This window comes from Nannospalax galili, unplaced genomic scaffold, assembly GCF_000622305.1.
Source record: "Nannospalax galili isolate Female #2095 unplaced genomic scaffold, S.galili_v1.0 scaffold1328, whole genome shotgun sequence".
NCBI lineage: Eukaryota > Metazoa > Chordata > Mammalia > Rodentia > Spalacidae > Nannospalax > Nannospalax galili.
In genome coordinates, this window is record NW_008358795.1 from 859,925 (window position 1) to 872,460 (window position 12,536).

Consider the following 12,536-nt stretch of genomic DNA (forward strand, 5'->3'; position numbering starts at 1 on the left):
AGCTTCAGAAGCATTCCCAGCTGCTAAGGCTGTGAGACCCTGACAGCACAGTGCTGAGGGTTCTCAGGGTGAGAGGGACACGGAGTTGAAACTGCAGCAGGGAAAAACCTCACAGCTAGTGCAATGGAAGCATTTGGAAGAATCTGCCTCTGCCTCCCGAGTGCTGGGATTAAAGGCGTGCGCCACCACACCCGGCTAAAATACATTTTTTAAAAAAGCTGGTATGATACTCAGGAGACAGAGGCAGGTGGATCTCTGTAAGTTTGAGGTCAGCCTGGTCTACATAGAGAGTTCCAGGCCAGCTAGAGCTACTTAGTGAGATCCTGTCTCAAAACAAGCAAAAAAGACTGCCCCCCCCCAAAAAAAAACCCCACAAAAACAAAACAGACAAGACCTGAGAATTGAATAATTAGGTGATGCATCAAAAACTAATCCGATATTGGAATGGATGAGAGGTCACTCAAGGCTGGGTCTAGATGGGGTAAATGGCCTGCCCTGGAATAGGCAGGAGGTGCCCTCAGTAGGGGCCCATGACCAGTGACACTGTTTTTCTTCTGTTTTTGTTACAGGGTCTCTATGCAGCCCTGGCTGGCCTGGAAGCTATGTAGACCAGGCTGGCCTGACAGAGATCCACCTGCCTCTGCCTCCCGAGAGCTGGGACTAAAGGCGTGCACCACCACATCTTCCCTAGTGACAACACTTCTTTTTTAAAAAATATTTTATTTTTATTTTATGTATATGAGCATATTACCTACATGTGTGTAAGGGCATCTATGTCGTGCAATGCCCACGGAGGTCAGAAGAAGGCATCGGATTCCCTGGAACTGGAGTTACGGATGGTTATTAGCCACCATGTGAGTTCTGGGAATCGAACCCAAGTCCTTTGCAAGAGCAGTCAGTGCTCTTAACTGCTGAGCTATTTCTCCAGTCCTGTGGCAACACTTATGGTACCCACATCTCCAAGGTTCAAAGCAAGGTGCAGTTAGGCAGGCCAGTAGGAACTGTCCTGGTGTCAGGTGAAGGGCCACTAAAATAGCAACCAGAATATCAGAATATTCAAAATATCTTGAAGAAACCACACAAATGCCAAATTCTATGACCGAAAAAAAAAAAGAGAGAAGCCTAAATTTTAAAGCTGACTGTAACCTTGAATCAAACATCTTACCTAACATACTTCTCCTTGCCAGAAGGGACAGAGACTGCCTCTCCAACATGTCTACCTGTGCCTCAGGAAGGTGCATGACTGTCTTAACTTCCCAGGCCTCTGCTCCTTCCAAGAGCCCCCTACTCCAAGTCTGAGTCCTTGAACCAGAACACTGTACTGGCCTGGGCAGTGGGAGACACTGGAAGGAGACAAGACACGAACATCTAGCCTAAGCACCTCTGACCTGACCTGCCTTGTCTCCAGCTGGCAGCTGGACGTCAAGTACCTGACTGGACATGAAGAGTGCACAAATACCAGGGTCTCTGGTGACCACATGGACCTCACAACCTGCCCCCTGGCCACAGGCGTGAAATGGGAGGTAACTGCAGAAGCCCCAGCCCAGTCCCGTGCAGAACCCAAGACCTTCAGCTTTTCCATCTTGACTAGTCTGGTCAGGCAGAGGCCTGGATGAACCAGTCGTGTCTGGCTTTTTCATGATTCCACCTGCAGGCCAGGGTTGGGTAAGGAGAGTCTGGGCCTCTTGCCGTGGGAGTTGCCTGGAAAGATCTGGGATCAGCTAGGGCCATCTGACTATCCTGGGACCACTGATGTCTGTCTCTAGCCCCAGAGAGATGTGGCAGGCTGGCTGCTTGGAGGAGACAGATGGGGACCAGGCTCACCCCCCCCTTGTCCACCATGCTCTCTACACAGAAGCTGCACTGCAACTTTGAGATCCTTGAAGTTCCCTGGAAGAACACCATTCAGCTTCTAAAACACGACTGTGTGCAGGTGTGATAGGCCTCAGCCTGACACTGGCAGGATCCAGTGGGAGTGGGCACCATGGTGGAGGGCACCTCAGGGCCCTGGTTCACATCTGCTGCAATAAATCTCCAGTACTGCTTCTTGCATTGGTTTTGCCTGTGTGTCCCTCTCCGTGACCCTCCCTCTCCTCCTAGTGCCTGTCAGCACTGCAAGATGACACGGCACCCAGGACACCCCTAGGATGTCTGCTGTCTTGGCCCCAACAGTACTGAGCATGCAAGGCTCAGCCTCCAAATCTGGACCCTCAAACATTCTAGAATCACAGCCAGAGAGGGACAAAGCTCCATTACCACAAAGCACAGCCACACACTGCCAGTAGTCATTCCTACAGAGCCCCCAAACTCTCAAGCCAGAGCCCCAGGTGCCCTGCCAAAGATGTGCCCTGATGCATAGACACATACCAGGGGACAGGACATAATCACTGAGTGTTCTGTGAGCACTAATGGTCAGCAGTGTCAGGTCCAGGCTGGCTGCACACAGATGGTGTGGGGAGAACCCTAGCAGCCCCTTCCCACTGCCTCTGCGCCCTTCCTTCTGAGCACTCAGCCCTCACTTCGCCGGCTCCATCTCTCAATGCTAAGACCCCAATGCCAGGACAGGATGCAATAACCAAGTGACTTTGGGGCATGAGATGTTGGCAGTTTCAGTCCCAGATTGGGGTTCCCAGGGATGGGAGAGAAGTATCCCAGCAGTCATGTACATAAGTGAAAATCAAGTAATACTGAGCAAATAAAATTGTAGGGTTCCTTTCCTTTAAGGTTAAAAAGTAAAATCTTGCTTAGTCATCCCTAAGTGTATAACTCAAATGAAAAGCAAGAAAATACTTATTGCAAAAATCAATAGCCAGGTGAGGTGGCACACGCCTTTAATCTGACCACTCGAGAGGCAGAGGCAGGAGAAGCTCTGTGAGTTCAAGACCAGCCTGGTCTACCTAGTGATTTCCAGGACAGCTGGGGCTACAGGGAGACCCTGTATCAAAAAAGATAAACAAAAATGGTCAATAGCAGAGCCAGATACGGTGGCAGATACCTATCATCCCAGCACTCAGGAAACAGAAGCAGGAGTTCCAGGCCTGGGATACATAGTGAGGCTGTTTCAAATAACAAAACAAGGTGTTAGTAGCTTAGGCCATTGGCTGTTCCTGCAGAAGACCTGGGTTCGAGTCCCAGCACCCACATGGTGGCTAACAACCATCTGTAACTACAGTTCCTGGGGATCTGATGCCATCTGGCCTCTGTGGACACTATATAACATGGGTGTACTTACCTCCATGCAGGCAAACACTCATATATATATAAAATAAAAATAAATAAATGAAAATTTTAAAAAGTAAATAAAGAAAATCCCATTTGATTATCTTTAGGGTAGAGGAGGGTGGGAGAGGGCACAGAGGTGGCCTGAGATCGCCATTTCTTCCTTTTTTGTTTTTGGTTTTTCTTTCCTTTTGTGTATATATTCATGTGTATGCATGTTTGTGAATGCATGCATGTTTGCACATGTGGAGTGGTCAGAGATTGATATTAGGCATAGGTGTCTTTCTAAATCATTATCCACCATATTTGCTTTTGTTTTGTTTTGCTTTTTGGTTGTTTGGTTTTGTGAGACATCTTGTAATCCCTGCTGACTGGCCTCAAATTCACAAACTGAACCTGGAGTTCACTGATTCAGTTAGGCTGGCTGGCCTGCAAGCCCCAGGGATCCTCCTGGCTGCCTCCCCAGCACCGGCACTACATATGTGTGCCACCATGTACATGGATGCTAAGGATCTGAACTCAAAATCCTCTTGCTTGCACAGCAAACACTATCAACAGAGTCATCTCCCCAGCTACCACTCCATTTTTGTTGGTTTTTTGAAGCAGAGTGTCATTAGATAGCCCAAGCTACCCTCTAAGTCATGATCCTCTGGAGCTCTTGCCCCAGCTTCCCAAATGCTGGGATTGAAGGCATGTGCACCACACTCAGCTGTGGCTTTTCCATTTCTTTCTCTCTTTTTTCTCTCTTCTCTTTTTTTTCTTTTCTTTTGACTCAGGGTTTCAGGTACCCCAGCTGGCACCCAGCTTGCTTTGTAGCCAAGGATGACCTTGAACTTCTGCTCCTCCTGCCTCTCCCTCTCCAATGTTGTGTGCCACTACAGCTGGTGTGAAATTTCCATTTCTTGACCTGAAGGACAGAAATATAAGTGGTGTTGGGGCTGGAGAGATGGCTCAGCGGTTAAGAACACTGGTTGTTCTTGCAGAAGACCCAGGTTCGAATCCCAGCACCCACATGCAACTAACAACTGTCCCTAACTCCAATCCCAGCAGAACTCCAATCCCAGGGGATCCAACAGCCTCTTTGGACAGCCTCTTTTTTTTTTTTTTGGTCTTTTTGAGACAGGGTCTCCCTGTAGCCCCAGCTATCCTGGAACTCACTATGTAGACCAGGCTGGCCTTGAACTCACAGAGATCTGCCTCCCAAGTGCTGGGACTAATTAGCATGCGCCACCATGCCTGGCTTGACAGCCTCTTTTGACCTCCTCGGGCATTGCACAACATGGGTGCACTTACCTACATGCAGGCAATATATGCATACGCATAAAATAAAAATAATAAATAAAATATTTGAAAAAAATATGTGTTGGCTGTGTAATTATTGGCTAAGAGGAACATATGTTTACACCATTATCTGGGAATGAGCTGCATCTTGAGGTAACAGAGCCAGGAGAGATGGAGCAATTGTGGGATAGTTATATACTGTCATGAGTACGGCAGTGTGTACTTCTCACCTTGGAAGGACTGTAGGTGCCACAGCAGGAGCAGGCTGTGGTTCCAGCCACGTCTTGGGGGCTGCTCCTCTGCCTGCTTCCCAGATTTCGGTAGTGAGAGCCTCTCTGTGCTTTCAGATCACACTGTGTGACTGAAGTTTTCCTCCATGGTTTAGGGATCAACAGACACTGGGTTGGAGACGCATGATAATCCCTCCAACAGTTTGAGGAATTATAGTCTTTTATAACCTCAACCCAGGGAAAGCTGGATCTTTGACTTCAACACAAAAAAGAATTTTAGAAAGACCAAGTACGAAGGAGAGTTGGGGGTCTATTAAAAATAGAAAAAAAAAAAAAGCACTAGGGAAAAAATAAAGCTTAAGAGTGAGCTTCTTAAAAAGCCACAGTTTAAGGCCAGGCGTGGTGGTGCATGCCTTTAATCCCAGCTCTGGGGAGGCAGAGGCAGGTGGATCTCTGTAAATTCAAGGGTAGCAATCACAGTTTAAGCTGGGCATGATGGCACACACCTTTAATCCCAGCACTCAGGAAGCAGAGGCAGGTGGGTCTCTGTGAGTTGAAGGCCAGCCTGGTCTACATAGGTGAGTTCCAGGCCAGCTGGGGCTGCAAGGAGACCCTATCTCAAAAAAACCAAAAAAAAAGTCACAATTTATTAAAACACATACATATAGTTTTGGGTTTTTTTTTTTGTTTTTTTTTTTTTTAAGGCAGGGTCTTGCTATAGCCCCGGCTGGCTTGGAACTTGCTAAGTAAACCAGGCTGTCCTCAAACTCACAAAGATATGACTGCTTCTGCCTCCTAAGTGCTGGGATTAAGGCACCTGTTCTAAAAAAATTTTAAAAAAAATTTATTTATGTGTACGAGTGTTTTGCCTGCATGTATGTAAGTGTATCAAGTATGTGTCTGGTGCCTGATACGTGTAGGTATTGACTTCTTCAGAAAATCACTATAAAGGGGTTTCTGATGAGCTTCCTAGAATATTGCAGGCTTATAGCTGGGAGGGGAGAAAGCCTTATGCACATGTTGTGTTGAAATCCTTCATTCTCAATTGGTGAAAGGCTTCAACCAGACTCTCATATAAGGGAATCCTTTTCCTTCACGTGTTCAGAATTTTCCCTGTCTTTCTATCCTTTTTTTTTGATGACTGTCACATCACACAGGCCCAGTGTGCTCAGGCAGGGGGCTTGGTTGGGCCAGAGTCTGCCCATACCTCAGCCCTAACTGCCACATTGCAGTTGGAGCCATCAACGTAATGGAGACCTCTCCATGAAGCCCTTCCCTGCTGCCAGCTCACCCTGATTACCTGGCTTTTCCCTCCTGGCTCTGGTACTAGGACTCTGGTGGGATCCTGTGTGACAAGCTGTCTTGTTTCCTTATCATGTCTCCCTGGCTCACCCACAGGCTTCATCTGTGAAGGTGCTGGAACCTGCTGCCTCACCTCTCCCTTGGGACTGGGCCATGTCTGAGACAGGTTTCAGGCCATGAACCCTTTTTCAGGGCTTCATATTTCAACCCACACAAGTTCCTGGATCAGTCCTGGGGCAGCAGGAGATAAAAGGCTTCTAGAAGCTGGGCATGGTGGCACATGCCTGTAGTCCCAGCACTTGGGAGGCAGAGGCAGGAGGATCTCTGTGAGTTCAAGGCCAGCCTGGTCTACATAGTGAGTTCCAGGACAGCTGGGGCTTACAGAGAGACCCTGCTTCAAAAAGACCAAAAAAAAAAAAAAGGTCTAAATCTAACTCATTTGGCAAACCAAAGGGGCCCAAAGCTGGTGAGCTAGAGGGGAGAGCAGGCCTGGTCAGGGAGGGTAGGAGTTGGATATTTTAGTGTCCCACAGAACCCAGCGATTCAAGCCTGCCCGCCTGGTAGCCAGGGGACAGGACCTGTCCCTAATCCCTGTACCCAGACAGAGCCTGACCCCTCAGCCTCCCAGTCCTCAGTCCTCAGATGTGGTCTAGAGCATGGCATGAACCAAGCCATTCATCCCAGGGCCTTTAGGGCTCCTTCCAGTTGTCCCTGGGAAGGAAGAAACAGGAGCTGCCTGGTTGAGTATACCAAACCACCTTCCCCACCCTGCCAGGTGGCAGCCCAGCTGGTGAGAAGGCATGCAGTGGCAGCTCAAATCTGTCCACCTCTACCTGGGCTCCTCCATCCCTACAGGGTTCAGGGTTTTTTCTTTGTTACTGTTTTTGGCTGAAGAGCCAGCCAGGCCTGTTGTCCAGCAAATCCCTCTAAACTCCCAGTGATGTGAAGCAATCTGCTTCGCTGCTCCTAGCCTCATCTCCTCCTGTCCACAGTGCAGGGCTGGGACACTTCAACCAGCTGCAGAATGAAAGGCTCTGGCACTTAGGGGAACTCCTCTGTGGAGTCACTGCTAGATCACAGGTGTCTTTTAGTCACTGTTGGGCCACAGATGTCCTTACCATAAAGTTTCCTTTCCAGGATGTGGTGTGACTGGGAGAGAGAGCAGAGCCCTGTGATGGAATGTCCTCCACCTACCTGAAAACTCAAGCAAGAACATTTGGGGGAAAGCAATAGAAATCAGGGCCTGGCGGGCCTGATCTCAACGAGAAGGAGGGTGTACCTAGTTTATCGTACGCACTGGGCCAGAGCCCAGAGAAGTGTGCTGGCCTAGGTGGGAAACCTAGGTTGGGGTTTTCTGGATCACAGCAAAGTTGGAGACTGTATGTACCCTGTGGCCAGTGGGGATGGCCCATTTTGAGCTCATACTTGGTCCAAGATCTTTTCAGGAGACCATACAATGGAGTCCAGGCTGCGTGCTTCTCTCCAGATGGTGCAGCCCACCTGCAGGGAGGACCTCTCCAAGCAGGGAATCTCATATCCCTGTGGAGCAGCCTGGGGCTCACATACCGAGACATTGCTGACACACGGGTGCTGCCCCAGGTCCCATTTCTTCTTAGTAGGAAGAGGCAATAACCACTGCTCCGCAGAGCCAGAGTGAGAATGAGCCCGGAGTTGTTCACTATCTTTTCCCTACTCTTCTTTTTCTTGAAGACATCATTTTAGCCAAATGACCTCAGATTAACTCTGAATAATGCATTTGTAGGTAAGGTGTTGATGCCTTTAAGACCAGCATTTGGGAGGTAGAGGCAAGCAGATCCCTGTGGAGGCCACCCTGGTCTACATTGTGAGTTCTAGGTCAGCTGGGGCTACAGGGAGACCTTGTCTCAAGACCAAACAAATGAGAAGCAATAATAATGCATTTGAAAATGTGAGCAATGCTTGTGAGAAGGAGCCAGTGAATTGAAAGTTCCTTGGAAATTACTAGATTGTAGTGTCAAAGATTTATCAGAATCATTGACAGTGGCAGGCAGGGAAGGTGCCAGTAAGGTAGGAACCCATCAGTGTAGCCCTGGCTGTCCTGAAACTCACTATGTAGACCAGGCTGGCTTTGAACTCACAGAGATCTGCCTGCCTCGGCCTCATGAGTACCAAGATTAAAGGTGTGCGCCACCATGCCCGGCTTCCACCTTAGTTTTTTGAGACAGGGTCTCTCACTGAACCTGGAGCTCATTCATTCTGCTAGCCTGGCTGGCCAGTGAGCTTCAGAGATCTGCTTGCTTTTTACTTGGGTGCTGAGGCTCTGAATCAGGATCCTTGAGCTTTCATGGAAGGCACTTAACCAACTGAGCCATCTCCCTAATTGTCCCAGTGGCCGATTTTTGAGGCACATTTTGCTGTGACTGAATTCCATGACAGGTGAGCAGAGGTGGCTGAGCTGGGAGTTGAGGCTCTCTGATCTCTTGGGACTGTTCCTTCCATTATTCCCCTATGAGCTGTCCTGTGTTTTCCGTTCTCCTCTTACCCAGGATCCCCTAACTCAAGGTCCCTGCATGGCTAAGAGCTCTATGTCAAGACTGAGCCAGCTTCAAAAAAAAATTGGAATCTGTTCCTTTAATCAGACACTTGAACCTACCACAAACCTGCCATCCTTTCATTGGAATCCCAAGAAGGCAGTAGTTTCTCTTTTTTTCTTTTGATACAGAGTCTCACTATGTAGCCCTAATTAGCTTAAAACTCTCTATTTAGGCCAGGTTAGCCTCCCACTTATAGTGATTCTCTGCCTCTGCCTTCAGAGTGCTGGGATCACAGAGGGGACCCACCATGCCCAGCTAAGGCAATTGTCTTTCATAGCTGGGCTGAGTGGGGCAAGACACGAGCTGGTGGCTGGATGGGGCAGTGGTCACACTCTGGTCTGATCACCACCACCAGGCCCTGACATTCTGAAAGGTGTGGAGCTTCAGAAATGGGTATACTGGGTGCCTACTTATAATATTCAACACTGGCTGGAGAGATGGCTCAGCAGTTAAGAATACTGACTGCTCTTGCAGAGAAGCCAGGTTTGATTTACCCACATGTTGGTTAACAACGATCTGTAGCTCCAGTTCCAGGGATCTGATGCCCTCTTCTGACCTCCGTGGGCATTGCACAACACAGGTGCACTTACACATATGCAGGCATTACACTCATAAACATAAATAAATAAAATAAAAACTATTCACCAAAATATAGCTGTCACCTTTTTTTTTTTTTTTTTGTCTTTTTGAGACAGGGTCTCCCTGTAGCCCCAGCTGTCCTGGAACTCACTATGTAGGCCAGGCTGGCCTTGAACTCACAGAGATTTGCCTGCCTCTGCCTCCCAAGTGCTGGGATTAAAGGCACAGGCCACCACACCTGGCTATAGCTGTCACTTTTAATCCCAGCACTGGGGAAGTAGAGGCAGGTGGATCTCTGGGAGATTGAGGCCAACTCCATCTACTTAGGGAGTTCCAGGCCACCTGGGGCTACAGGGAGACCCTGTCTCAAAAAAAAAAAAAAAGGCCATATGCCAATTTGCTGTCTGAGCAAATCACTTCTCCCTCCTATGCTGTTCCCACCTCACCAGGGCTGTAAAATAGCGCTGGCTGCCATCATAAGGACTCCTGTCTACCTACCTTCTGTTTGTGTGACACCTGGTCTTTTACCTGTGTTAGTTCACTGAATCCTTAAAACACCTATTTTCTAGAAGAGGAAAAGGAGGTAGTGACTTCTCCAAAATCACATGGCCAGTTTACCCTGCGGGGCCCTCACATGAAACAGTGGCACCTGTTGCTGAGGGACTGTCGCTGTCCTTTCCCCTCCTGGATGATAAGACAGCATCCATGCACATAGGGGTCTTTGTGCCTGTGTGCTTCTTTCCCCTCTGTCCTCTTAGGTCCTAGGGGCGAGGAAGGTGCAGCCGCCTCCAGGCACCTGATGCAGGTCCAGGCCTGCGGGTGGGCGGGGCCGGGTGCGGCCGCGGGAGCCCGTAAATAGCCGCGCCGTCAGGGGCTGGGCACTGGCTGGTGCAGCATGCAGCGACCTCACTTCTCGCTGGCCATGGGTCTGGCCCTGCTCGCCCTCGGCCTCCTGATGCTGTCCCCCGATGCCCGCGCCGAGCTGCGGAGCCGCAGGACCGGGGAACGCCAGAACCTGGCCCCCAACGACCCGCGGGTGCAGAGGGCCGCGCAGGCGGCTGTGGCCAGCTACAACATGGGCAGCAACAGCCTCTACTACTTCCGAGACACCAACGTCATCAAGGCAGAGAGTCAGGTGTGCTGGCTGGTGGCTGAGGGAGGGAGTGGGACAAGGTGACTTTGGTGGGGAAAGAGAGGACAGCCTAGGTTGGCCCACGAGCAAACACAAGGGGGCATCTAAGCCAACCATTCCATGAAATGCCCTTTAAAAGCCAGATGGTCAAAATCTATGGAGAACAGTGTAGCTAAACGGAAAGATACACAGGTTCCAACCTCCTTCGGCATAACCACCCTTGCCAAATGGGGTTGGGAGGGGCCCAGAGAGGGTATCAGGTCCCTGTCTCCACCATGTGCTCCAGCTTCAGGGGCAATTCAGCATCCTGCAGGGCCCAGGGCTGTGCCTCCTCCCTTGCTTGGGTCACACCTGGAGCCCCTACCCCCACTGTAGACCTGAAATTCCTAGGGTTGCATTTGCCTGAGGGAGTGGAAGGCTTGGAGAGGAAGACTAGGTAGACACCAGGACTGGGCTCCTAGGTACCCCTGAACTGCCCTACCTTGTTCCCAGCTGGTGGCTGGCATCAAGTACTATCTGACAGTCGACATGGAGAGCACAGAGTGCAGAAAGACTAGGGTCTCTGGAGATCACATGGACCTCACCACCTGTCCTCTGGCCACCGGAGTGCAGCAGGAGGTAAGAGCACTGGCCCCAGGCCAGCCCCATGCAGAACCCAAGGCACTCAGCTTGTCCATCCCAACTAGTCTGTCTGGTCAGGCAGAGGCCTGGCTGGACCAGTCCTATCTGGCCATTGGGTGACTCAATCTATAGGCCAGGGTGGAGTACATGGACTGGGGCTTCTCCTTGGGGTGGGAGTTGCCTGGAAAGATCTGCTATCTGATTTCATATTCTGGGACTATTGTCTGTCTCTTGGCCACAGCAAGTTGTGGCAGGCAGAGGGGCTGGCTGCTGAGAGGAGACAGATGGGGACCAGCCTCACCCCCCTCCCCTTGTCCACCATGCTCTCTCCACAGAAGCTGCGCTGCAACTTTGAGATCCTTGACGTTCCCTGGAAGAACACCACTCAGCTTCTAAAGCACGACTGTGTGCAGGTGTGATAGGCCTCAGGCTGACACTGGCAGGATCCAGTGGGAGTGGGCACCATGGTGGAGGGCACCTCAGGGCCCTGGTTCACATCTGCTGCAATAAATCTCCAGGACAGCTTCTTGCATTGGTTTTTCCTGTGTGTCCTCTGTGACCCTCCCTCTTTTCCTAGTGCCTCTGAGCACCACACAGCTGCCCCCTAGGCAGTGCTGAGGGTGTGTTCCTCAAATCTGAATCCCCTCTGCCAGAGACTACCAGTAGCCTCAGAAGTAAGAGATGGGAAACAAAGTCATAGAAGAAGGATGAGACCCCGTTAGCTAGCTGTGGTGTGGGTGTCTGTCAGCCCTCTGAAGGGAACCTGTGTTCTCTTAAGGAACAGCTTAAGGTGTGCATGGGTGTTCAATTCTATGGGCCAGGACACTGGGTTCCCAGGCCACAAACACTCTTGTTTCTGCTGGTGGCTCGAGGTGACTTCAGGTCCTTTAGAGTCCCTGTGGGCCAAGAGGCCATGAATTTAGGACTGCATCTTTCACATCCTCCCCAGAGACCAATGTCTTGCCTCGGGCAAGACTCCCGAAAGACCCTGGATATGGAGTCCCAGAGGGAACAAAAGCAAATCTGCTGCCCCAGGAGGGTGATTTCCACAGAAGGAACAGGTTCCCAGGTTCCCTTTAATGTCGCTCGGAGGAAACAGGTGCAACATTATTTGTACACCTCTTTGTGCTTTTGTGATTATAATCCTTGTTATACACATGGGGATACATACAGACACACAGAGCGAGAGAGAGAGAGAGAGAGAGAGAGAGAGAGAGAGAGAGACGGAGAATTACTCGGGACTCACTCAGGTGCTGAAAGACACTGCAGGCATGATCTCAAAATCACCAACACCCACAGCTCAGCAACGCACAAGCAGAGGCAACACAAGAAAAGGAACATGCCTCAGAGAGCTCCCCAGAGACAGGCACACAGCTCCTCCAAACACGAAAGCCAGTGCTTGTGTCATGCCTAGAAGTTTTGCTTGATACACTGACATACACCCACCCTGGAGACAGGCCACCATCACTAGGTGCTTTAGGAGTCCTAGGAGGTACGGGTCGCAGGTTGGCAGCATGGGGTACAGAGAGCAGCCAGTGCTCTTGCCCCTTTCCCTCTCAGTAAGGCCTCACACCCAACTTGTTCCTTCCCCCATCCAAT

At 50.2% G+C, this 12,536-nt stretch overlaps 1 protein-coding gene across 1 annotated transcript; it reads left to right on the plus strand.

Annotated features, from left to right (window-relative positions):
- The first annotated feature begins 10,023 nt into the window (after nt 1–10,023).
- Nucleotides 10,024–11,469, plus strand: Cst6 (cystatin E/M). The gene is made up of 3 exons (XM_008822240.2): nt 10,024–10,319; nt 10,809–10,934; nt 11,273–11,469. Exons 1-3 carry the CDS (start codon nt 10,080–10,082, stop codon nt 11,354–11,356), a joined length of 450 nt encoding a protein of 149 aa, XP_008820462.1. The 5' UTR covers nt 10,024–10,079; the 3' UTR covers nt 11,357–11,469.
- The last annotated feature ends 1,067 nt before the right edge of the window (nt 11,470–12,536 follow it).